Source organism: Oncorhynchus clarkii, chromosome 13 (assembly GCF_045791955.1).
Source record: "Oncorhynchus clarkii lewisi isolate Uvic-CL-2024 chromosome 13, UVic_Ocla_1.0, whole genome shotgun sequence".
Taxonomy (NCBI): Eukaryota; Metazoa; Chordata; class Actinopteri; order Salmoniformes; family Salmonidae; genus Oncorhynchus; species Oncorhynchus clarkii.
This window is the reverse complement of record NC_092159.1, coordinates 62,393,688-62,417,233: the sequence shown is the minus strand read 5'-3', so window position 1 is coordinate 62,417,233 and position 23,546 is coordinate 62,393,688. Positions and strand designations below refer to the sequence as shown.

The following is a 23,546-nucleotide window of genomic DNA, read 5'->3' as shown; positions in this document are numbered from 1 at the left end:
CCCGACATTTGGTGATTTGAAATGAGCATGGCGTCTGTTTGTTACGTCAGATGAAAATGCGCACATCTGACATGGGTCAGATGTAAAACTGAGTGTGGACAGTCAGATAAAAAAGATCAGATATAGAAAGAAAATCAGATGTTTGGTTCTTAGAGGAGTAGTTGTGTAACTAGGGAGGCTTTTGAATGGCTACTTCAACACAGCTGTTGCGAAACGAGATACCGGGCAGATTCGATTATGCTGAACCGCGGGGCACCGGTCTATGGCAATCATCTGCACAGCTCGAGCATGTCCACAATGCAGCATTTGGCATCAGCTAGAAACATGCATCCCTTTTCCATTAAATATATGTTCTAATTTTCGGAAGGCAGATGAAGCGTTTTTTCAAAAGCAATCACTTTTGCATGTGCAAATACTGTTAACTCCACGTGCTAAATACGTCACTTTTTGTTTTGAGACGATTTAGTCGTGGGCTTTGAACAGGGCACCTGGCTCAGCCCGGTTCCAAAAGGAATGCAATCAACTTTCTCCCGGTGGAAAACACGCTTACCCGGGCCAGATGAATCGAATCGCCTCATTGGTCTAGATGTATGTTCGTTCCGTAGTAGGTCCATACTAGTTTAAAATACTTTGGTGCAGCCTGCTAACACTAAACTCGTGAGTTGCGTCAACCAGGCTAGCAGTCTTCATATATAATATTGGCAACGTTTTGCCATGCGTTTTGTATGAAATGCCGCGGAAAGAACGGTGCAAGAACCGGGAAACATTTTCCACCAATCGCCAGTCACCAGTTTTGGACATTATCTGACACATGCCAATAATTCTCTAGCTAGGGAGTTGAAATAAGGTAGTGTGAGTCCAAGCAGGTGTCACTGGATAGGCTAACACAAGACGGCCCAGACAAGGTTTCTCGGGTTTGATTAATCAACAGGACACTTGGAAACATGTCGGAGAAACGCCGGTCGCGATGGTATTTCGGTGGACTTTCCTCAAGTGCTGCCGCCTGTATTACACACCCCTTAGATCTGATTAAGGTAAGATATGTAGAGGGGATATGATCAAGGTAAGATACGTAGAGGGGATCTGATCAAGGTAAGATATGTAGAGGGGATATGATCAAGGTAAGATATGTAGAGGGGATATGATCAAGGCAAGATATGTAGAGGGGATATGATCAAGGTAAGATATGTAGAGGGGATATGATCAAGGCAAGATATGTAGAGGGGATCTGATCAAGGCAAGATATGTAGAGGAGATCTGATCAAGGTAAGATATGTAGAGGAGATCTGATCAAGGTAAGATATGTAGAGGAGATCTGATCAAGGTAAGATATGTAGAGGAGATCTGATCAAGGTAAGATATGTAGAGGGGATCTGATCAAGGCAAGATATTGTAATGAAACATGCAATGAGTGCTTCTGTCCCGAAGCCCAGCGCGCAGTTGACTTTGCCACTAAAGTATGCTTGATTTGCGTAGTCAATATCTGCATTTATAGAGCCCCACAGTGGAGGCGTCATAATACACATAAAAATAAAAAAATTCCACCATGAATTTTTCCCCATGGGGGATTTTAGAATCACTTAAAATAAGTACTGTGTTTCGTGTAGGTTTACCCTGGCATAAAGTTACGATTAACCATGTAAACCTCTCTCTCGGGCAAGGTGACTTTTGTCAATATATTCGCCTCTATTTACTCTCAGATTTGAACATGCTAATTAGCATCAAAGTAGACTTCATGCAAGACTACTAATCCCTACAAGTTTCTGCATGTCTTTTCTGGCTGACACATTTGCTGACAGGTTTTGTATCCATTTAAAACTTGCACAAGACAGTTCACATAATTGTCCATTTAAAGAAATGTAGCCAATTTATTCATTGCATCATTTTGCTAACATTAGACAGTTAATCCAGAGATTCTTACCTTTGTCTCGATTCGTCAGTCTGGTCCAGATCATCATGGTATTTGTAGTTCTTTTAAGATAGCCACATTAGCTGCTAAAAAGCATATTCTTTTTTGGGGGAGGGTAAATACAGGTGAATGATGTGATTGTTTTTGGTAAAGCTGCGTTTGAATGCCAGAGCATGTGAGTGGACCAATCAGAGCTATCAGTTGGACTACTTCAGTAGTGTTTGAATGCCAGAGCCTGTGAGTGGACCTATCAGAGCTATCAGTTGGACTACTTCAGTAGTGTTTGAATGCCAGAGCCTGTGAGTGGACCAATCAGAGCTATCAGTTGGACTACTTCAGTAGTGTTTGAATGCCAGAGCCTGTGAGTGGACCAATCAGAGCTATCAGTTGGACTACTTCAGATTCTGACTCTTATCCACGTTTCTCCAAACATCACATTAGGAAGTGTTTTTTGACAGCATGGGTTGCTCCTCCTGCTCAGCATCATTCTTCATTCATTCTAAATGGTTAATTTAAGGGTTAAGGTTTTGGATAGGGTTAAAACATGATATATATATATATATATATATATATATATATGTATATGTATATGTATATGTGTGTCTACATCTGGGATTGAACACACAACCTCCTATGCTGAGCACCCGGATCAACCCCATTAGAAAACATATCGTTTGGAGCAACGTCAGTAAACATCAAAATCTGAAGTAAAATTTGTAAAATCGTGAGATTTTTGTTGGCTCAATTACATGCTCTGCCATCCAAAAGCAGCCCTGCTTTAGGATATCAAATAACTGTCGATAAATAATCATATCAATGGATGGAATCAGTAAATGAATGGCTGCAACAACGGCCTGACGAGCACAGCTGACAACTGGCACTGCATAACAAATGAGGCCTAATTAGACAAAGAACAAATTAAGTCATTTGAACAAAATAGTAAGTGGTTCAATTGACTCAGTATCTCATTTAAATGACTTAGTATCAGGTTTGAACGACTTAGTTATTATATATTTTTTTTACTAAGTCGTTCAGATTAGATACTAAGTCGTTCAGACTAGATACTAAGTCGTTCAGACTAGATACTAAGTCGTTCAGACTAGATACTAAGTCGTTCAGACTAGATACTAAGTCGTTCAGACTAGATACTAAGTCGTTCAGATTATTCTAAGACTCTACGTTTCTTTTCTTCTTCCTTGGCCTTCAGGACTTCCGTAAATAACAAATGGGCTGAATTGTACCAATGGTATGACGTTTCTATGAATTAGGCCTAATAGTTCACTTCATCGGCTCTCCTACTAGCCTGATATTTAATACTAGTGAATTATACAGTTCACTTCACTGGTTGTAATATTTGTGTTGAGTCTTCTTGATGGTTCCTTATCTCGGTGGTGGAGAAAGTGGGAGTTGGGACTCTGACATCATCACGTCCACCAGTCATGTAAACATTTAGACCTTGGTCTTTGACTGTTGTTGTTCTGTGTGAACTTTGACTTCCAGTTTATGCATTGTCAGCATCACAATGTAGCTATTTATTCATTTTTAAACAGTAATACTAAAACCTTACATTGACATTGACTCCTCTCTACTGTGTCACTTCCTGGTTTTTGATATCTGTTCTCCTCCAGGTGCACCTCCAGACACAGCACGAGGTGAGGATGAGGATGGTGGGAATGACCATGAGTGTGGTGCAGAGAGAAGGTGTTCTGGCTCTCTACAGCGGCCTCAGCGCCTCCCTCTGTAGACAGGTGGGTAGATACGCACACCGCCATCGCCTCCAAGAGCGTTATGTTAAATACACTTCTTGTCATATTCTGTATGTTCTAATGTCTCTATGATCAATAGTCAGTGGCACTAGCATCAAATAGTCCCCGTGATCTGCAACTTTTCAGGGAAGTCAGGAACCAATACACGCAGTCAGTTAGGAAAGCAAAGGCTAGCTTTTTCAAACACAGATTTGCATCCTGTAGCTGTAACTCCAAAAAGTTTTGGGACACTGGAAAGTCCATGGAGAATAAGAGCACCTCCTCCTCCCAGCTGCCCACTGCACTGAGGCGAGGAAACACTCACTCCCGATTATCGTGGATTTATCGGTGATTTCAATAAGCATTTCTCTATGTCTGGCTGTGCTTTCCTCCTAGCTACCCCGGCCAACAGCTCCACACCCCCCGTAGCTACTTGCCCAAGCCTCCCCAGCTTCTCCTTCACCCAAATCCAGATAGCAGATGTTCTGAAAGAGCTGCAAAACCTGGACCTGTACAAATCTAGACAATCTGGACCTTCTTTCTAAAACTATCTGCCGCCATTGTTACATCCCCTATTACCAGTCTGTTCAACCTCTCTTTCGTATCACCCGAGATCTCTAAAGATTGGAAAGCTGTCACGGTCATCCCCCTCTTCAAAGGGGGTGACACTCTAGACCCAAACTGTTACAGATCTATATCGATCCTGCCCTGCCTTTTTAAAGTCTTCAAAAGCCTAGTTAACAAACAGATCACTGACCATTCCAAATCCCACCATACCTTCTCTGCTGTGCAATCCGGTTTCCGAGCTGGTCACGGGTGCACCTCAGCCACGCTCAACATACTAAATGATATCATAACCGCCATCGATAAAAGACAGTACTGTGCAACCATCTTCATCGACCTGGCCAAAGCTTTCGAATCTGTCAATCACCGTATTATCATCGGCAGACTCAACAGCCTTGGTTTCTCAAATGACTGCCTCGCATGGTTCACCAACTACTTCTCAGATAGAGTTCAGTGTGTCAAATCGGAGGGCCTGTTGTCTGGACCTCTGGCAATCTCTATTGGGGGTACCACAGGGTTCAATTCTCGGGCCGACTCTTTTCTCTGTATATATCAACGATGTCGCTCTTGCTGTGGGTGATTCCTTGATCCACTTCTACGCAGACGACACCATTCTTAATACATCTGGCCCTTCTTTGAACACTGTGTTAATAAACCTCCAAACGAGCTTCAATGCCATACAGCACTCCTTCCGTGGCCTCCAACTGATCTAAAACGCTAGTAAAACGAAATGCATGCTTTCCAACCGATCGCTGCCCGCACCCACCTGCCCGACTAGCATCACTACTCTGGACGGTTCTGACTTAGAATATGTGGACAACTACAAATACCTAGGTGTCTGGCTAGACTGTAACCTCTCCTTCCAGACTCATATTAACCATCTCCAATCCAAAATTAAATCTAGAATCGGCTTCGCAACAAAGCCTCCTTCACTCTTGCTGCCAAACATACCCTAGTAAAACGGACTATCCTACCGATCCTCGACTTCGGCGATGTCATTTACAAAATAGACTCCAACACTCTACATCCAATTTGCTGAGTAGTCTATCACAGTGCCATCCGTTTGGTCACCAAAGCCCCATATATTATCAACCACTGCGACCTGTATGCTCTCGTCGGCTGGCCCTCGCTACATATTCGTCGCCAGACCCACTGGCTCCAGGTCATCGATAAGTCTTTGCTAGGTAAAGCTCTGCCTTATCATCATCTCACTGGTTACCATAACAACACCCGCCCGTAGCACCCGCTCCAGTAGGTATATCTCACTGGTCATCCCCAAAGCCAACACCTACTTTGGCCGCCTTTCCTTCCAGTTCTCTGCTGCCAATGACTGGAACGAATTGCAAAAATCCCTGAAGTTGGAGACTTCTATCTCCCTCACTAACTTTAAGCATCAGCTATCTGAGCAGCTTACTGATCGCTGCAGCTGTACACAGTCCATCTGTAAATAGCCCATCCAACTACCTCATCCCCATATGGGTTTCATTGACTTTTTTTGCTCTTTTGCACACCAGTATTTCTACTTCCACATCATCATCTGCACATCTATCACTCCAGTGTTAATTTGCTAAATTGTATTTACGTCCTCACTGTGGCCTATTTATTGCCTTACCTCCTTATGCCATTTGCCTTTAATATAGACTTTTTCTATTGTGTTATTGACTGTACGTTTGTTTATTCCATGTGTAACTCTGTGTTGTTGTTTGTGTCGGACTGCTTTGCTTTATCTTGCCCAGGTTGCAGTTGTAAATGAGAACTTGTTCTCAACTAGCCTACCTGGTTAAATAAAGGTGAATTAATAAAATATTATCTCTGTGTCCCCCCCCCCCCCCCCCCCCCCAGATGACGTATTCTCTGTCCCGCTTCGCCATCTATGAGACAGTGAGTGATCAGATGAAGGACAGGACCCATGGTCCCATGCCCTTCTACCAGAAGGTCCTTCTGGGGTTGGTTGGAGGTACACACACTGTCTTCACACTGTGTTTTAACCACAATGTTATCTGTTGCTACACAGACATAAACCCAGCTGGCTCTAATGACAACATGATTAGTTCTGTAATGCTCTGTCGTACACTTTTCACACTACCGAACTGGGCCAAGATTACACATTCACTATAGTTGCTGGAACCGTGCTGGATGGAACGCATCACAGGAGGCTGCTGAGGGGAGGACGACTCATAATAAAGTCTGGAACGGAGTAAATGGAATGGCATCAAACAACTGGGAAACGGTTTGATATAATTCCACTAATTCCGCTCCAGCCATTACCGCGAGCCTGTCCTCCCCAATTAAGGTGCCAGCACTGTACAGGTCACCACACTACTGTGTATAAGTCTCTCACCTTTGTCTGTGGATTTATAGTGACCCCAGCAGTATGGTTCATATCTGTCTGTCTGTCTGTAGGATTTGCCGGGGGATTCATTGGGACCCCAGCAGACATGGTTAATGTCAGGTGAGTCAAATCTAGAAATAAGATTACTGAATTGTATATTTTAAGAATTGTATTGCAGTTGTCCATGGTTGATAATGTCCACTAGATGTCGATGATGACATGCAGAATACAGTGGCTTGTGAAAGTATTCACCCCCCCCTTGGCATTTTTCCTATTTTGTTGCCTTACAACCTGGAATTAAAATCGATTTTTAGAGGTTTGTATCATTTGATTTACACAACACACCTACCACTTTTGAAGATTCATAATATTTTTTGTGAAACAAACAAGAAATAAGACAAAAACAGAACTTGAGCGTGCATAACTATTCACCCCCCCAATGTCAATTATTTGTAAAGCCACGTTTAGTAGCAATTACAGCTGCAAGTCTCTTGGGGTATGTTTCTATAAGCTTGACACATCTAGCCACTGGGACTTTTGCTCATTCTTCAAGGCAAAACTGCTCCAGCTCCTTCAAGTTGGATGGGTTCCGCTGGTCTACAGCAATCTTTAAGTCATACCACAGATTCTCAATTTGATTGAGGTCTGTGCTTTGACTAGGCCATTCCAAGACATTTAAATGTTTCCCCTTAAACCACTTGAGTGTTGCTTTAGCAGTATGCTTAGGGTCATTGGCCTGCTGGAAGGTGAACCTCTGTCCCAGTCTCAAATCTCTTGAAGACTGAAACAGGTTTCCCTCAAGAATTTACTTGTCATTCAATTCTGACCAGTTTCCCAGTCCCTGCTGATGACAAATGTACCCACAGCATGATCCTGCCACCACCATGCTTCACTGTGGGGATGGTGTTCTTGGGGTGATGAGACAGACCAAGCGTTTTCCTTGATGGACAAAAATCTAAATTTTTGTTTCATCTAACCAGAATACCTTCCATAAGTTTGGGGAGTCTCCCACATGCCTTTTGGCGAACACCAAATGTGTTTGCTTATTTTATTTTTTTAAGCAATGGCTTTTTTTCTGGCCACTCTTCCATAAAGCCAGCTGTGTGGAGTGTACGGCTTAGTGGAGCTATGGACAGATACTCCAATCTCCGCTGTGGACGTTTGCAGGTCCTTCAGGGTTATCTTTGGTCTCTTTGTTGCCTCTCTGATTAATGCCCTCCTTGCCTGGTCTGTGAGTTTTGGTGGGCGGCCCTCTCTTGGCAGGCTTGTTGTGGTGCCATATCCTTTCCATTTTTTAATAATGGATTTAATGGTGCTCTGTGGGATGTTCAAAGTTTCTGATCTTTTTTTATAACCCAACCCTGATCTGTACCTCTCCACAACTTTGTCCCTGACCTGTTTGGAGAGCTCCTTGGTCTTCATGGTGCCCCTTGCTTGGTGGTGCCCCTTGCTTAGTGGTGTTGTAGACTCAGGGGCCTTTCAGAACAGGTGTATATATACTGAGATCATGTGACACTTAGATTGCACACATGTGGACTTTATTTAACTATGTGACTTCTGAAGGTAATTGGTTGCACCAGATCTTATTAAGGGGCTTCATAGCAAAGGGGGTGAATACATATACACAAACCACTTTTCCGTTATTTTTTTAATTTTTAATTTTTTTAAACAAGTACTTTTTAAAATGTCACTTCACCAATTTGGACTATTTTGTGTCCATTACATGAAATCCAAATAAAAATCTATTTAAATTACAGGTTGTAAGGCAATAAAAGAGAAAAAACACCAAGGTGGGTGAATATTTTTACATGGCTTCTCAACCATTCAATAGATCAGGACTGGACAACAGCCCTCAGGGAGACTGGAGTGGTTTCACACTGTTCCCCCATCATCCCTAGCAAACACAGCTGATTAAACTGATTGCGTTCTAAACTGAAGATCATGACTAGTTGACTATTGGAGTCAGATGTGTTAGCTGGGGACAAAGTGTGACACTAATCAGGCCCCAGAGGACTGGAGTTGCCTGTCCTTTCAATTCAGTAAACAAATGTACAGGGCAAAACATTCATACTTGACACATTTCCCCCCCGATCCAGAATGCAGAATGACGTTAAAGTACCACTAGAACTCAGGAGAAAGTGAGTATGTGAGTTAAGTATAGTAAAATAATATGATACCTTACATAACGCTGTTAAGGATCATCTTTGGAGAGATGTTGACCTTCATAAGTGTTGTTTTTCTCCATCTCTTCCAGTTATGCTCATGCACTAGATGGACTGTTCCGGGTATGGAAAGAGGGTAAGTAAAGGGTTGATTGATGGTGGATCGTTGGGATCAGGGCGAGGTTGAAGTCACTGGACGATTCGAAGGGACACAGTTGCACTCATGACACAGTATTTCTCCATAGAGGGAATGAAGAAGCTGTTCTCTGGAGCCACAATGGCATCTTCTAGAGGAGCACTGGTCACTGTTGGACAGGTAAGGTCCTATGGTGGGTTTGTGTCTGTGGGGGGGGGGGGTGTAAACGTGTGTGTCTTTGTCCAAAATGTATCAGCTAGATTTAACTTCCTATTTTATTTCTCTGTAGCTGGCCTGTTATGATCAGGCCAAGCAGCTGGTTCTGGGGACTGGAGCCATGCAAGACAACATTCTAACTCACTTCCTGGCCAGCCTCATCGCAGTGAGTGTCCAGTCTACACATTAGAAAGGCAACGAGACAGGGGCTGTGGGTTAGTGGTGTGGAGACAGGAGCTGTGGGTTAGTGGTGTGGAGACAGGAGCTGTGGGTTAGTGGTGTGGAGACAGGAGCTGTGGGTTAGTGGTGTGGAGACAGGAGCTGTGGGTTAGTGGTGTGTGGAGACAGGAGCTGTGGGTTAGTGGTGTGTGGAGACAGGAGCTGTGGGTTAGTGGTGTGGAGACACAGGAGCTGTGGGTTAGTGGTGTGGAGACACAGGAGCTCTGGGTTAGTGGTGTGGAGACACAGGAGCTCTGGGTTAGTGGTGTGGAGACACAGGAGCTCTGGGTTAGTGGTGTGGAGACACAGGAGCTCTGGGTTAGTGGTGTGGAGACAGGAGCTGTGGGTTAGTGGTGTGGAGACAGGAGCTGTGGGTTAGTGGTGTGGAGACAGGAGCTGTGGGTTAGTGGTGTGTGGAGACAGGAGCTGTGGGTTAGTGGTGTGGAGACAGGAGCTGTGGGTTAGTGGTGTGGAGACAGGAGCTGTGGGTTAGTGGTGTGGAGACAGGAGCTGTGGGTTAGTGGTGTGGAGACAGGAGCTGTGGGTTAGTGGTGTGTGGAGACAGGAGCTGTGGGTTAGTGGTGTGTGGAGACAGGAGCTGTGGGTTAGTGGTGTGTGGAGACAGGAGCTGTGGGTTAGTGGTGTGTGGAGACAGGAGCTGTGGGTTAGTGGTGTGTGGAGACAGGAGCTGTGGGTTAGTGGTGTGGAGACACAGGAGCTCTGGGTTAGTGGTGTGGAGACACAGGAGCTCTGGGTTAGTGGTGTGGAGACACAGGAGCTCTGGGTTAGTGGTGTGGAGACACAGGAGCTGTGGGTTAGTGGTGTGGAGACACAGGAGCTCTGGGTTAGTGGTGTGGAGAGACAGGAGCTCTGGGTTAGTGGTGTGGAGAGACAGGAGCTGTGGGTTAGTGGTGTGGAGAGACAGGAGCTGTGGGTTAGTGGTGTGGAGACACAGGAGCTGTGGGTTAGTGGTGTGGAGACACGGGGGCTGTGGGTTAGTGGTGTGGAGACACGGGGGCTGTGGGTTAGTGGTGTGGAGACACGGGGGCTGTGGGTTAGTGGTGTGGAGACACGGGGGCTGTGGGTTAGTGGTGTGGACACGGGGGCTGTGGGTTAGTGGTGTGGAGACAGGACCTGTGGGTTAGTGGTGTATAATGCCCTCTGCTTCTCTGTGTAGGGAGGCTGTGCCACTGTCCTGTGCCAACCACTGGATGTCTTGAAGACCAGGCTGATGAACTCAAAAGGGGAATATGTGGTAAGTGTGTGTGTGTGTGTGTGTGTGTGTGTACTGTAGATCAGGGCTTGTCAGTTCCAGTCCTAGGTATTTGCAGGACTGTAGCCTAACACTGTACCACCCTTGATACAACTAGTTAAGGGCTAGATGATTCATTGAATCAGGGGTGTTGCTACAGGGATAGAGTTAACATGTGTATTCACGGTGGGTTCTGACTCCCCAGGACTGAGGACAATGCCAGTGTAGATGTTGTTTAGGGATATCACTGTGAACTGGTATGACTCTTTTTTTACCTCAGTAAATCTAACCCTTCTCCACCTGTGGCCTCTGTGTTGCTGTTCTGATGTCGTCAGGTCCATGGAGGCTTTTATCTGTCAGGCTGCTGCTTGTCATTGCTCTGACAGTTCTGTTGTTGATGGTCAGGGAGGGAGGGACGGAGGGCAAATGAGGGCCGGAGGGCAAATGAGGGCCGGAGGGCAAATGAGGGCCGGAGGGCAAATTAGTGTAAATGAGGGCCGGAGGGCAAATGAGGGCCGGAGGGCAAATGAGTGTAAATGAGGGACAGAGGGCAAATTAGGGTAATTGGGGGCCTGGGGGCAAATGAGGGCCGGAGGGCAAATGAGAGACGGAGGGTAAATGAAGGACGGAGGGTAAATGAGGGTAAATGAGGGCAAATGAGGGTAAATGAGGGAAAATGAGGGACGGAGGGCAAATGAGGGACGGAGGGCAAATGAGGGTAGATGAGGGACGGAGGGCAAATGAGGGACGGAGGGCAAATGAGGGTAAATGAGGGACGGAGGGTAAATGAGGGACGGAGGGCAAATGAGGGACGGAGGGCAAATGAGGGTAAATGAGAGATGGAGGGTAAATGAGAGATGGGGGACAAATGAGGGACACAGGGCAAATGAGGGTAAATGAGAGATGGAGGGTAAATGAGGGACGGAGGGTAAATCAGTGTAAATGAGGGCCGGAGGGTAAATGAGGGCCGGAGGGTAAATGAGGGCCGGGGGGGGGCAAATGAGGGCCGGGGGGGGGGGGGGGGCCGGAAATGAGGGCCGGAGGGCAAATGAGGGACGGAGGGTAAATGAGGGTGAATGAGGGCCGGAGGGCAAATGAGGGCTGGAGGGAAAATGAGGGCCGGAGGGCAAATGAAGGACAGAGGGCAAATGAAGGACAGAGGGCAAATGAAGGACAGAGGGCAAATGAAGGACAGAGGGCAAATGAAGGACAGAGGGCAAATGAAGGACCGGAGGGCAAATGAAGGACCGGAGGGCAAATGAAGGACCGGAGGGCAAATGAAGGACCGGAGGGCAAATGAGGGCCGGAGGGCAAATGAGGGCCGGAGGGTAAATGAGGGTAAATGATGGACAGAGGGTAAATGAGGGTAAATGAGGGCCGGAGGGTAAATGAGGGTAAATGAGGGCCGGGGGGCAAATGAGGGCCGGGGGGCAAATGAGGGCCGGGGGGCAAATAAGGGCCGGAGGGTAAATTAGTGTTTGTGTTTCTTCTGTTCCAGGGCCTGCTACACTGTGTGAGAGATACAGCTAAACTGGGACCCAATGCCTTCTACAAGGTAACTGTTGTTAAATATCATTGACAATAAAGTAGCGTAGTTGACATAGCCTTAAACCAGCGTGTTCAACCCCTTCTACTTGAGAGCCATCCTCCTGCAGGATGTTGTTATTTAGTTAATTTAACACCTGGTTCTGCTTGCCAGCTGGAGTTTATAGGGATAATACAAATCAGGAACTCCTGTCAGATTGGTGTCTTCTCTCAGTGTTGTAGGCGTACTCTTTTAATGTTGCTGCCAAGCTTGTTATGACGACAAAATGAAACATTTGTTTACAATAAATATTGTTCTCATTATTTAACGCTGTAAATCATAGGAATTGTTGTTTTTTTGGTAGATTATTTGCGTTAGCGCGAGAGAAGTGAGTTCGGGACAAACTGAAAGTATACAAAGCATGTAAACGTTTAAATCAAACTATTATATTAATCTGACTATTCACAATAATCATATTATTGTGTGCCTACTCATGTGCCGGCCGTGTTCCTATTGGTCAGTCACCGGGATTGGCTCGTAACACCAGCCACACTGCACGATAAAGAACTTTGTCGGCGCCTACGACCGCACGTAGTGGTACTGAATCAGCAGATCTAGACCGCCTGTCTCACTGAACGAGCCAAGACCTAGTGGTACTGAATCAGCAGATCTAGACCCTGTCACACTGAACCAGCCAAGACCTAGTGGTACTGAATCAGCAGACCTAGTGGTACTGAATCAGCAGACCTAGACCCTGTCACGCTGAACGAGCCAACCCCTAGTGGTACTGAATCAGCAGATCTAGACCCTGTCACACTGAACCAGCCAAGACCTAGTGGTACTGAATCAGCAGATCTAGACCCTGTCACGCTGAACGAGCCAAGACCTAGTGGTACTGAATCAGCAGACCTAGACCCTGTCACACTGAACGAGCCAAGACCTAGTGGTACTGAATCAGCAGACCTAGTGGTACTGAATCAGCAGGCCTAGACCCTGTCACGCTGAACGAGCCAAGACCTAGTGGTACTGAATCAGCAGACCTAGACCCTGTCACACTGAACGAGCCAAGACTTAGTGGTACTGAATCAGCAGACCTAGTGGTACTGAATCAGCAGGCCTAGACCCTGTCACGCTGAACGAGCCAAGACCTAGTGGTACTGAATCAGCAGACCTAGTGGTACTGAATCAGCAGGCCTAGACCCTGTCACACTGAACGAGCCAAGACCTAGTGGTACTGAATCAGCAGACCTAGTGGTACTGAATCAGCAGACCTAGTGGTACTGAATCAGCAGACCTAGTGGTACTGAATCAGCAGACCTAGTGGTACTGAATCAGCAGATCTAGACCCTGTCACGCTGAACGAGCCAAGACCTAGTGGTACTGAATCAGCAGACCTAGACCCTGTCACGCTGAACGAGCCAAGACCTAGTGGTACTGAATCAGCAGATCTAGACCCTGTCACGCTGAACGAGCCAAGACCTAGTGGTACTGAATCAGCAGACCTAGACCCTGTCACGCTGAACCAGCCAAGACCTAGTGGTACTGAATCAGCAGACCTAGACCCTGTCACGCTGAACGAGCCAAGACCTAGTGGTACTGAATCAGCAGACCTAGTGGTACTGAATCAGCAGACCTAGTGGTACTGAATCAGCAGACCTAGTGGTACTGAATCAGCAGACCTAGTGGTACTGAATCAGCAGACCTAGACCCTGTCACACTGAACGAGCCAAGACCTAGTGGTACTGAATCAGCAGACCTAGACCCTGTCACACTGAACGAGCCAAGACCTAGTGGTACTGAATCAGCAGATCTAGACCCTGTCACGCTGAACGAGCCAAGACCTAGTGGTACTTAATCAGCAGACCTAGTGGTACTGAATCAGCAGACCTAGTGGTACTGAATCAGCAGACCTAGACCCTGTCACACTGAACGAGCCAAGACCTAGTGGTACTGAATCAGCAGACCTAGACCCTGTCACACTGAACGAGCCAAGACCTAGTGGTACTGAATCAGCAGATCTAGACCCTGTCACACTGAACGAGCATAGACCTAGTGGTACTGAATCAGCAGACCTAGTGGTACTGAATCAGCAGACCTAGTGGTACTGAATCAGCAGACCTAGACCCTGTCACACTGAACGAGCCAAGACCTAGTGGTACTGAATCAGCAGACCTAGTGGTACTGAATCAGCAGACCTAGTGGTACTGAATCAGCAGACCTAGACCCCCTGTCACACTGAACGAGCCAAGACGTAGTGGTACTGAATCAGCAGACCTAGACCCCCCTGTCACACTGAACGAGCCAAGACATCCGACAATCGTTTACCGCCGAAGAATTTGCCCACGACGTGAACATTTTTGTATGAAACGGCTGCAATCGCACAGTCTGTGGTGGGGTTTATGACATTGACTGACCTGAATCAGGAGTGTCACAGCAAAGACTGGAGACAAAGCCCTTATAACCCCCTAGTCTCTCCTTTAGGAGGAGAGCTGGTCTCTACATTAAACACAATGCTCAGCTTGAAAAAACACACACAGTGCACCACTTTAAAGACTGGAGACAAAGCCCTTATAACCCCCTAGTCGCTCCTCTAGGAGGAGAGCTGGTCTCTACATTAAACACAATGCTCAGCTTGAAAAAACACACATAGTGCACCACTTTAAAGACTGAAGACAAAGCCCTTAACTCCCAGTCGCTCCTCTAGGAGGAGAGCTGGTCTCTACATTAAACACAATGCTCAGCTTGAAAAAAAACACCACTTTAATTCCACCTGCCATACAGACTGGTAAACCTATGGTCTCTCTCCTCTTTAGGGTCTGGTTCCAGCAGGCATCCGTCTCATCCCTCACACGGTCCTTACGTTCATCTTCCTGGAGCAGCTCAGAACCTGCTGCGGCATCAGGATCGTCACCTGAGAGGGGTCAGGGGTCACCACCTGATCACCTATTGAGTAGTCTGAAATGTGACCTCTGTGTCAGGACTGCCAGGCCACGCCCATTCCCTTTGTTCCCTGCTCTGTTCTATGTGAGCAGGAAACTTTAATCCACCTGCAACCTCCCCCATCCTAAACCCCACCTTCTGGATACAGACTAGTGACTGACTGAAGGAGGGGTTCTGGATACAGACTAGTTACTGACTGAAGGAGGGGGGGGGTTCTGGATACAGACTAGTGACTGACTGAATGGGGGGTTCTGGATACAGCCTACTGACTGACTGAATGGGGGGTTCTGGATACAGACTAGTGACTGACTGAATGGGGGGTTCTGGATACAGCCTACTGACTGACTGAATGGGGGGTTCTGGATACAGACTAGTGACTGACTGAATGGGGGGTTCTGGATACAGACTAGTGACTGACTGAATGGGGGGTTCTGGATACAGCCTAGTGACTGACTGAAGGGGGGTTCTGGATACAGACTAGTGACTGACTGAATGGGGGGTTCTGGATACAGACTAGTGACTGACTGAAGGGGGGTTCTGGATACAGACTAGTGACTGACTGAAGGGGGGTTCTGGATACAGACTAGTGACTGCCTGAAGGGGGGGGGGGGGAGTTCTGGATACAGCCTAGTTACTGACTGATGGGGGGGGTTCTGGATACAGCCTACTGACTGACTGAAGGGGGGGTTCTGGATACAGACTAGTGACTGACTGAAGGGGGTGTTCTGGATATAGTGGAATACTATATTGACCAGAGCCCAGTGCCCTATTCCCTATGTAGTGCACTACTTTTGACCAGAGCCCAGTGCCCTATAGAGGGAATAGACTGCCATTTGGGATACCGATTTAAGTAATCCATCTGAACATGGAACAGCCTCTGTAGAATGAACCTTGACCCACATGTCTTTAGTTATGGTAATGGCTGCTAGAGGGCGCTGTTACACTGTGGTTATGATGTAGGCGTACTCTGCAGACGGCCACGGTCGCTGTACCAGGTCTTAACGTGTATCAGTGGGTTGGTTGTATGGGAGCGTGCCACTTAATGTGGAGGTTATTGTTATTCACGCCACTGCTGAAGGTCCATATGTTTTTTTTTGTATTGTGGATGACATATTTTACATTGATGATGGCTACTTCCTGTTTCGTTGACTGTCAAAACGACAACGGCACGGAATAATGTTTCATTGGGCTAACGAATGGACTGATGAATAAATGATTACCTGTATAGTGATCAATACCAATATGTCCATAAATATGCTTGTTACAGAGATGATTTAATGTCTGCCTCCCTCCTGCCTGCCTCTGTTCTATATGGTAATAGCTTTCCCTCTCGTACTCAGTGACTGTATAAGTCTCCCACAAGGTTAGGTGTCTGGCTGCGTTTTAATGTTCTCTGTTTTACATTACCCACTGATGTCATTTCATAGTTCTCCAACTCTTTCAAACACTGGCATCTCTGGACTGGATCAACACTTCAGTGACGGACAGCTTGCAACACCTAGTTACCTGGATAGTCAAGTCCCTTTAATTTCTCTTGTTGTTATAATAAATGTAGAGAGCTTCAGAGGTGATTTTCAAACTTGATGCTGAATGTTGTGGTTCTATTTCCTTTTCTGCCAACATTCTCAGCTGTAAGACCGTGTTCTAATTCCTGTGTGTGTGTGTGGGAGGTGGGGTGGGGTGGGGGTGGGGGGGGGGGGGGGGTGGGGGGGGGGGGGGGGGGGGGGTCGTCTGGATATGGTTTTGCAGTGTGTGTGCACTATATAGAGTTCTGCTGTCAGATGGTGTTGATAATTTGCCATCCCACATATTTAACCTGCAGCTCTGCCTCGGTCTAGCTGGCTCTGGGCTTCTGCCGTACAGGACTATACAAGGCTGACTGAACGTCAAACGCCTGGCCTGGTGCTTCTGCCGTACAGGACTATACAAGGCTTACTGAACGTCAAACGCCTGGCTTGGTGCTTCTGCCGTACAGGACTATACGGGGCTAGAAGACTACACGCTACGGGGCTAGAAGACTACACGCTACGGGGCTAGAAGACTACATGCTACGGGGCTAGAAGACTACATGCTATGGGGGCTAGAAGACTGCACCCTACGGGGGCTAGAAGACTACACCCTACGGGGGCTAGAAGACTACACCCTACGGGGGCTAGAAGACTACACCCTACGGGGGCTAGAAGACTACACCCTACGGGGCCTAGAAGATTACATGCTACGGGGGCTAGAAGACTACACCCTACGGGGCCTAGAAGACTACACCCTACGGGGCTAGAAGACAACACGCTACGGGGGCTAGAAGACTACACGCTATGGTGGCTAGAAGAATACATGCTGTGGTGGCTAGAAGACTACACGCTACGGGGGCTAGAAGACTACACGCTACGGGGCTAGAAGAATACATGCTATGGTGGCTAGAAGACTACACGCTACGGGGGCTAGAAGACTACACGCTATGGGGGCTAGAAGATTACATGCTACGGGGGCTAGAAGACTACACCCTACGGGGCCTAGAAGATTACATGCTACGGGGGCTAGAAGACTACACCCTACGGGGCCTAGAAGACTACACCCTACGGGGCTAGAAGACTACACGCTACGGGGGCTAGAAGACTACACGCTATGGTGGCTAGAAGAATACATGCTGTGGTGGCTAGAAGACTACACGCTACGGGGGCTAGAAGACTACACGCTACGGGGCTAGAAGAATACATGCTATGGTGGCTAGAAGACTACACGCTACGGGGGCTAGAAGACTACACGCTATGGGGCTAGAAGACTACACGCTACGGGGGCTAGAAGACTACATGCTACGGGGCTAGAAAACTACACGCTACGGGGCTAGAAGACTACACGCTACGGGGCTAGAAAACTACACGCTACGGGGCTAGAAGACTACAGGCTATGGGGGCTAGAAGACTACAGGCTATGGGGCTAGAAGACTACAGGCTATGGGGGCTAGAAGACTACATGCTACGGGGCTAGAAGACTACACGCTACGGGGCTAGAAGACTACAGGCTATGGGGGCTAGAAGACTACACACTACGGGGCTAGAAGACTACAGGCTATGGGGGCTAGAAGACTACAGGCTATGGGGGCTAGTAGACTACATGCTACGGGGGCTAGAAGACTACATGCTACGGGGGCTAAGTAAATGTCAAACAGTCAAATCTCTGGAGTGCATGTTGACTCAACACTGAGATGGTGTTAAGGGAGGGTTAGCCTGCCTTGCCCATTACTGTGCATTCCGTTCACATTAGCATGCTCTGTTCGGTGGTGTAACAGGGTCGACATGAACCAACGCTCTGTTCGGTGGTGCAACAGGGTCGACATGAACGAACGCTCTGTTTGGTGGTGTAACAGGGTCGACGTGAACCAACGCTCTGTTCGGTGGTGTAACGGTCGACATGAACCAACGCTCTGTTCGCTGGTGTAACAGGCGTCACTGTGCAGTATAGCCTCCTTCTCAGTCCCTTTGCAGGGCTCTGACTAGGAATCCTCTGCCTCGCAAGCATACGGGACCACGTGACGATACACAGTATACACAGTATTGTAGCCGGCAGTAGCACCGGTCTATAGTTCTGTCATCTGCAGTCCAGCCTACCGAGTCAATGCCCGGGGAAAACTGAGTACCCTCCCCAAGTGAGGGTTAAGGAAAGGGTCAGATTTTGGCTAGTTGGGTTGTCAATGGGATGCAGGCCAGAGAAGTCCTCCTAGTCTCTCTTGAGGCCCAATTAGATGAGATTGTGGCTGGGATTAAATCAATGTTAGACAGTGGAGGGGTTCCATGTTTCCAGGTCTCTCAGAAGTCCATTTAATTCCCAGCAGCATAGAGGGAGTTATCACTTGATTTAGAAACTTTAAGTCCCATGGCGTGACCTGTTCAGTTCTGGTTGAGAACTCATACAGTGCACACAAGACTGACATTTTCAATATCAACTGTCAACTCCCTCCACCCAGGACGTACAACGATGTTGAATTGTACTGGGGTAAAAAAATGAAAAACATGTTGTTCAAATCAAACACTTCTGAAAGAGCTTTCTGGAAAGTAACAATTGGATCATGGCCTGATTAAATCCATCTGCTGTTTCTCCCCAGAGCCTGGTCACTGAGACAGTTGATTGCTGGCCTGATTTAAATCCATCTGCTGTTTCTCCTTGGAGCCTGGTCACTGAGACAGTTGATTCCTGGTCTGATTAAATCCATCTGCTGTTTCTCCTTGGAGCCTGGCCACTGAGACAGTTGATTACTGGCCTGATTTAAATCCATCTGCTGTTTCTCCTTGGAGCCTGGTCACTGAGACAGTTGATTCCTGGTCTGATTAAATCCATCTGCTGTTTCTCCTTGGAGCCTGGTCACTGAGACTGTTGATTCCTGGTCTGATTAAATCCATCTGCTGTTTCTCCTTGGAGCCTGGTCACTGAGACAGTTGATTCCTGGTCTGATTAAATCCATCTTCTGTTTCTCCTTGGAGCCTGGTCACTGAGACAGTTGATTCCTGGTCTGATTAAATCCATCTGCTGTTTCTCCTTGGAGCCTGGTCACTGAGACAGTTGATTACTGGCCTGATGACTGATCTGCTCCTTCTCTCCAGAGCCTGGCCACTGACAGAGTTGATTCATGGCCTGATTAAATCCATCTGCTGTTTCTCCTTGGAGCCTGGTCACTGAGACAGTTGATTGCTGGCCTGATTTAAATCCATCTGCTGTTTCTCCTTGGAGCCTGGTCACTGAGACAGTTGATTCCTGGTCTGATTAAATCCATCTGCTGTTTCTCTTTGGAGCCTGGTCACTGAGACAGTTGATTACTGGCCTGATGACTGATCTGCTCCTTCTCTCCAGAGCCTGGCCACTGACAGAGTTGATTCATGGCCTGATTAAATCCATCTGCTGTTTCTCCTTGGAGCCTGGTCACTGAGACAGTTGATTGCTGGCCTGATTAAAATCCATCTGCTGTTTCTCCTTGGAGCCTGGTCACTGAGACAGTTGATTACTGGCCTGATGACTGATCTGCTCCTTCTCTCCAGAGCCTGGCCACTGACAGAGTTGATTCATGGCCTGATTTAAATCCATCTGCTGTTTCTCCTTGGAGCCTGGTCACTGAGACAGTTGATTCCTGGTCTGATTAAATCCATCTGCTGTTTCTCCTTGGAGCCTGGTCACTGAGACAGTTGATTCCTGGTCTGATTAAATCCATCTGCTGTTTCTCCTTGGAGCCTGGTCACTGAGACAGTTGATTCCTGGTCTGATTAAATCCATCTGCTGTTTCTCCTTGGAGCCTGGTCACTGAGACAGTTGATTACTGGCCTGATGACTGATCTGCTCCTTCTCTCCAGAGCCTGGCCACTGACAGAGTTGATTCATGGCCTGATTAAGTCCATCTGCTGTTTCTCCTTGGAGCCTGGTCACTGAGACAGTTGATTGCTGGCCTGATTTAAATCCATCTGCTGTTTCTCCTTGGAGCCTGGTCACTGAGACAGTTGATTCCTGGTCTGATTAAATCCATCTGCTGTTTCTCCTTTTGAGCCTGGTCACTGAGACAGTTGATTACTGGCCTGATGACTGATCTGCTCCTTCTCTCCAGAGCCTGGCCACTGACAGAGTTGATTCATGGCCTGATTTAAATCCATCTGCTGTTTCTCCTTGGAGCCTGGTCACTGAGACAGTTGATTCCTGGTCTGATTAAATCCATCTGCTGTTTCTCCTTGGAGCCTGGTCACTGAGACAGTTGATTCCTGGTCTGATTGAATCCATCTGCTGTTTCTCCTTGGAGCCTGGTCACTGAGACAGTTGATTCCTGGTCTGATTAAATCCATCTGCTGTTTCTCCTTGGAGCCTGGTCACTGAGACAGTTGATTCCTGGTCTGATTAAATCCATCTGCTGTTTCTCCTTTTGAGCCTGGTCACTGAGACAGTTGATTACTGGCCTGATGACTGATCTGCTCCTTCTCCCCAGAGCCTGGTCACTGAGACAGTTGATTGCTGGCCTGATTTAAATCCATCTGCTGTTTCTCCTTGGAGCCTGGTCACTGAGACAGTTGATTCCTGGTCTGATTAAATCCATCTGCTGTTTCTCCTTGGAGCCTGGTCACTGAGACAGTTGATTCCTGGTCTGATTAAATCCATCTGCTGTTTCTCCTTGGAGCCTGGTCACTGAGACAGTTGATTCCTGGTCTGATTAAATCCATCTGCTGTTTCTCCTTGGAGCCTGGTCACTGAGACAGTTGATTCCTGGTCTGATTAAATCCATCTGCTGTTTCTCCTTTTGAGCCTGGTCACTGAGACAGTTGATTGCTGGCCTGATTTAAATCCATCTGCTGTTTCTCCTTGGAGCCTGGTCACTGAGACAGTTGATTCCTGGTCTGATTAAATCCATCTGCTGTTTCTCCTTGGAGCCTGGTCACTGAGACAGTTGATTACTGGCCTGATGACTGATCTGCTCCTTCTCCCCAGAGCCTGGCCACTGAGACAGTTGATTACTGGCCTGATGACTGATCTGCTCCTCCTCCCCAGAGCCTGGCCACTGAGACAGTTGATTGCTGGCCTGATTAAATCCATCTGCTGTTTCTCCTTGGAGCCTGGCCACTGAGACAGTTGATTGCTGGCCTGATTAAGTCCATCTGCTGTTTCTCCTTTGAGCCTGGTCACTGAGACAGTTGATTCATGGCCTGATGACTGATCTGCTGTTTCTCCTTGGAGCCTGGCCACTGAGACAGTTGATTCATGGCCTGATGACTGATCTGCTGTTTCTCCTTGGAGCCTGGCCACTGAGACAGTTGATTCCTGGTCTGATTAAATCCATCTGCTGTTTCTCCTTGGAGCCTGGCCACTGAGACAGTTGATTCCTGGCCTGATGACTGATCTGCTCCTTCTCCCCAGAGCCTGGCCACTGAGGCTTGTGTTTTACGGGAGTGGGGGCTTGATATAGAAACCCGCAGTAGTCCCACGGTGTGACTCAGATCTGAGGGGAGAAAATCTGACTGAGCATGTTAGCAGATACACATAGACTTCCAGTCACTGTGCTAACTCTGGTTAGCATTGGATCACGAAACTACCTCTAACTTTCTTCATACTGGACACAAAGACATAGAAATGGTATTCACACGTTCATCTGACTCAGGGGAAGTAGATAACGTGCCTCATTGGCAAAATTCACAAGTATCCTTTTTCATAATTGGTCAAAAGATCAGAATTGGGCTGACTGTTTAAACACAACCACTGCTGTGTCAATTAAATATACTTCTGAAATCAGCGATCCACAATTCATTGAATCCCAGGGTTTATATTCATTCATTCCCCAAATCCCAGTCACAGTGAAGCAGGTTCTTATTTGTGGTTTGTATTTTATCAAGCACTCTATGGCAAATAAAATACATGAGAATGTCCAAAGTTGAATTTGGATACAAAATACCACAGAGGTCTTGCGTCTCTTTTTTTCTTTCAATACAGACCTGGACATGGAAATATGGCTGGAGAATGAGAGTGTCATGTATTGTCATGTTGTGTCTTGTTTCTGTCCTTTCTCTTCACCCTGTCTCCCTCTGCTGGTCGTTTTAGGTTACCTTTTCTCCCCCTCTTTCCCCCAGCTGTTCCTTGTCTCCTCCTAACTACCTCGTCACCCCTTTTCCCACCTGTTCCCTTTTTCCCTCTGATTAGTCCTCTATATCTCTCTCTGTTTTTGTTTCTGTCTTTGTCGGATTCTTGTTTGTGTTATTCATGCCTGAACCAGACTATCGTCATGTTTGCTGCAACCTTGTCCTGTCCTGTCGGAATCTGCCGGTCCATCTGAGCCTACCTATGTTTTGTTATTAAAGAAGCTCTGTTTACGTTAATTCGCTTTTGGGTCCTCATTCACGCACCGTAACAGAAGAATCCGACCTCGTTCACCTTTTACACCTGTTGTTTTGGGCCATCCCTGGCTAGTTTGTCATAATCCTTCCATTAATTGGTCTAGTAATTCTATCCTCTCCTGGAACGTCTCTTGTCATGTGAAATGTTTAATGTCTGCTATCCCTCCTGTTTCCTCTGTCTCTTCTTCACAGGAGGAGCCTGGTGATTTGACAGGGGTGCCGGAGGAATATCACGATCTGCGCACGGTGTTCAGTCGGTCCAGGGCCTCTCTTCCTCCACACCGGTCGTATGATTGTAGTATTGATCTCCTTCCGGGAACCACTCCCCCCCGGGGTAGACTATACTCTCTGTCGGCTCCCGAACGTAAGGCTCTCGAAGATTATTTGTCTGTAGCTCTTGCCGCCGGTACCATAGTCCCCTCCTCCTCTCCCGCCGGAGCGGGGGTTTTTTTTGTTAAGAAGAAGGACGGGTCCCTGCGCCCCTGCATAGATTATCGAGGGCTGAATGACATAACAGTGAAGAATCGTTATCCGCTTCCTCTTATGTCTTCAGCCTTCGAGATCCTGCAGGGAGCCAGGTTTTTCACTAAGTTGGACCTTCGTAACGCTTACCATCTCGTGCGCATCAGGGAGGGGGACGAGTGGAAGACGGCGTTTAACACTCCGTTAGGGCACTTTGAATACCGGGTTCTTCCT

General features: G+C 47.2%; 1 protein-coding gene across 1 annotated transcript; it reads left to right on the top strand.

Moving 5' to 3' along the window:
- The first annotated feature begins 557 nt into the window (after positions 1 to 557).
- Positions 558 to 16,584, top strand: LOC139365227 (mitochondrial dicarboxylate carrier-like). Its single transcript, XM_071102726.1, has 11 exons — positions 558 to 1,034; positions 3,538 to 3,657; positions 6,061 to 6,175; positions 6,622 to 6,670; positions 8,647 to 8,688; positions 8,805 to 8,848; positions 8,958 to 9,028; positions 9,138 to 9,230; positions 10,461 to 10,538; positions 12,034 to 12,090; positions 14,874 to 16,584. Exons 1-11 carry the CDS (start codon positions 945 to 947, stop codon positions 14,973 to 14,975), a joined length of 861 nt encoding a protein of 286 aa, XP_070958827.1. The 5' UTR covers positions 558 to 944; the 3' UTR covers positions 14,976 to 16,584.
- Positions 16,585 to 23,546: the final 6,962 nt, after the last annotated feature.

Excerpts from the sequence above, each read along its gene's own strand:
- LOC139365227 (XM_071102726.1), top strand. The coding sequence starts at position 945 with ATGTCGGAGAAACGCCGGTCGCGATGGTATTTCGGTGGACTTTCCTCA. Across the intron at positions 6,176-6,621 it reads CCTTCTGGGGTTGGTTGGAG|GATTTGCCGGGGGATTCATT; the intron begins GTACACACACTG and ends GTCTGTCTGTAG. Across the intron at positions 10,539-12,033 it reads ACTCAAAAGGGGAATATGTG|GGCCTGCTACACTGTGTGAG; the intron begins GTAAGTGTGTGT and ends CTTCTGTTCCAG.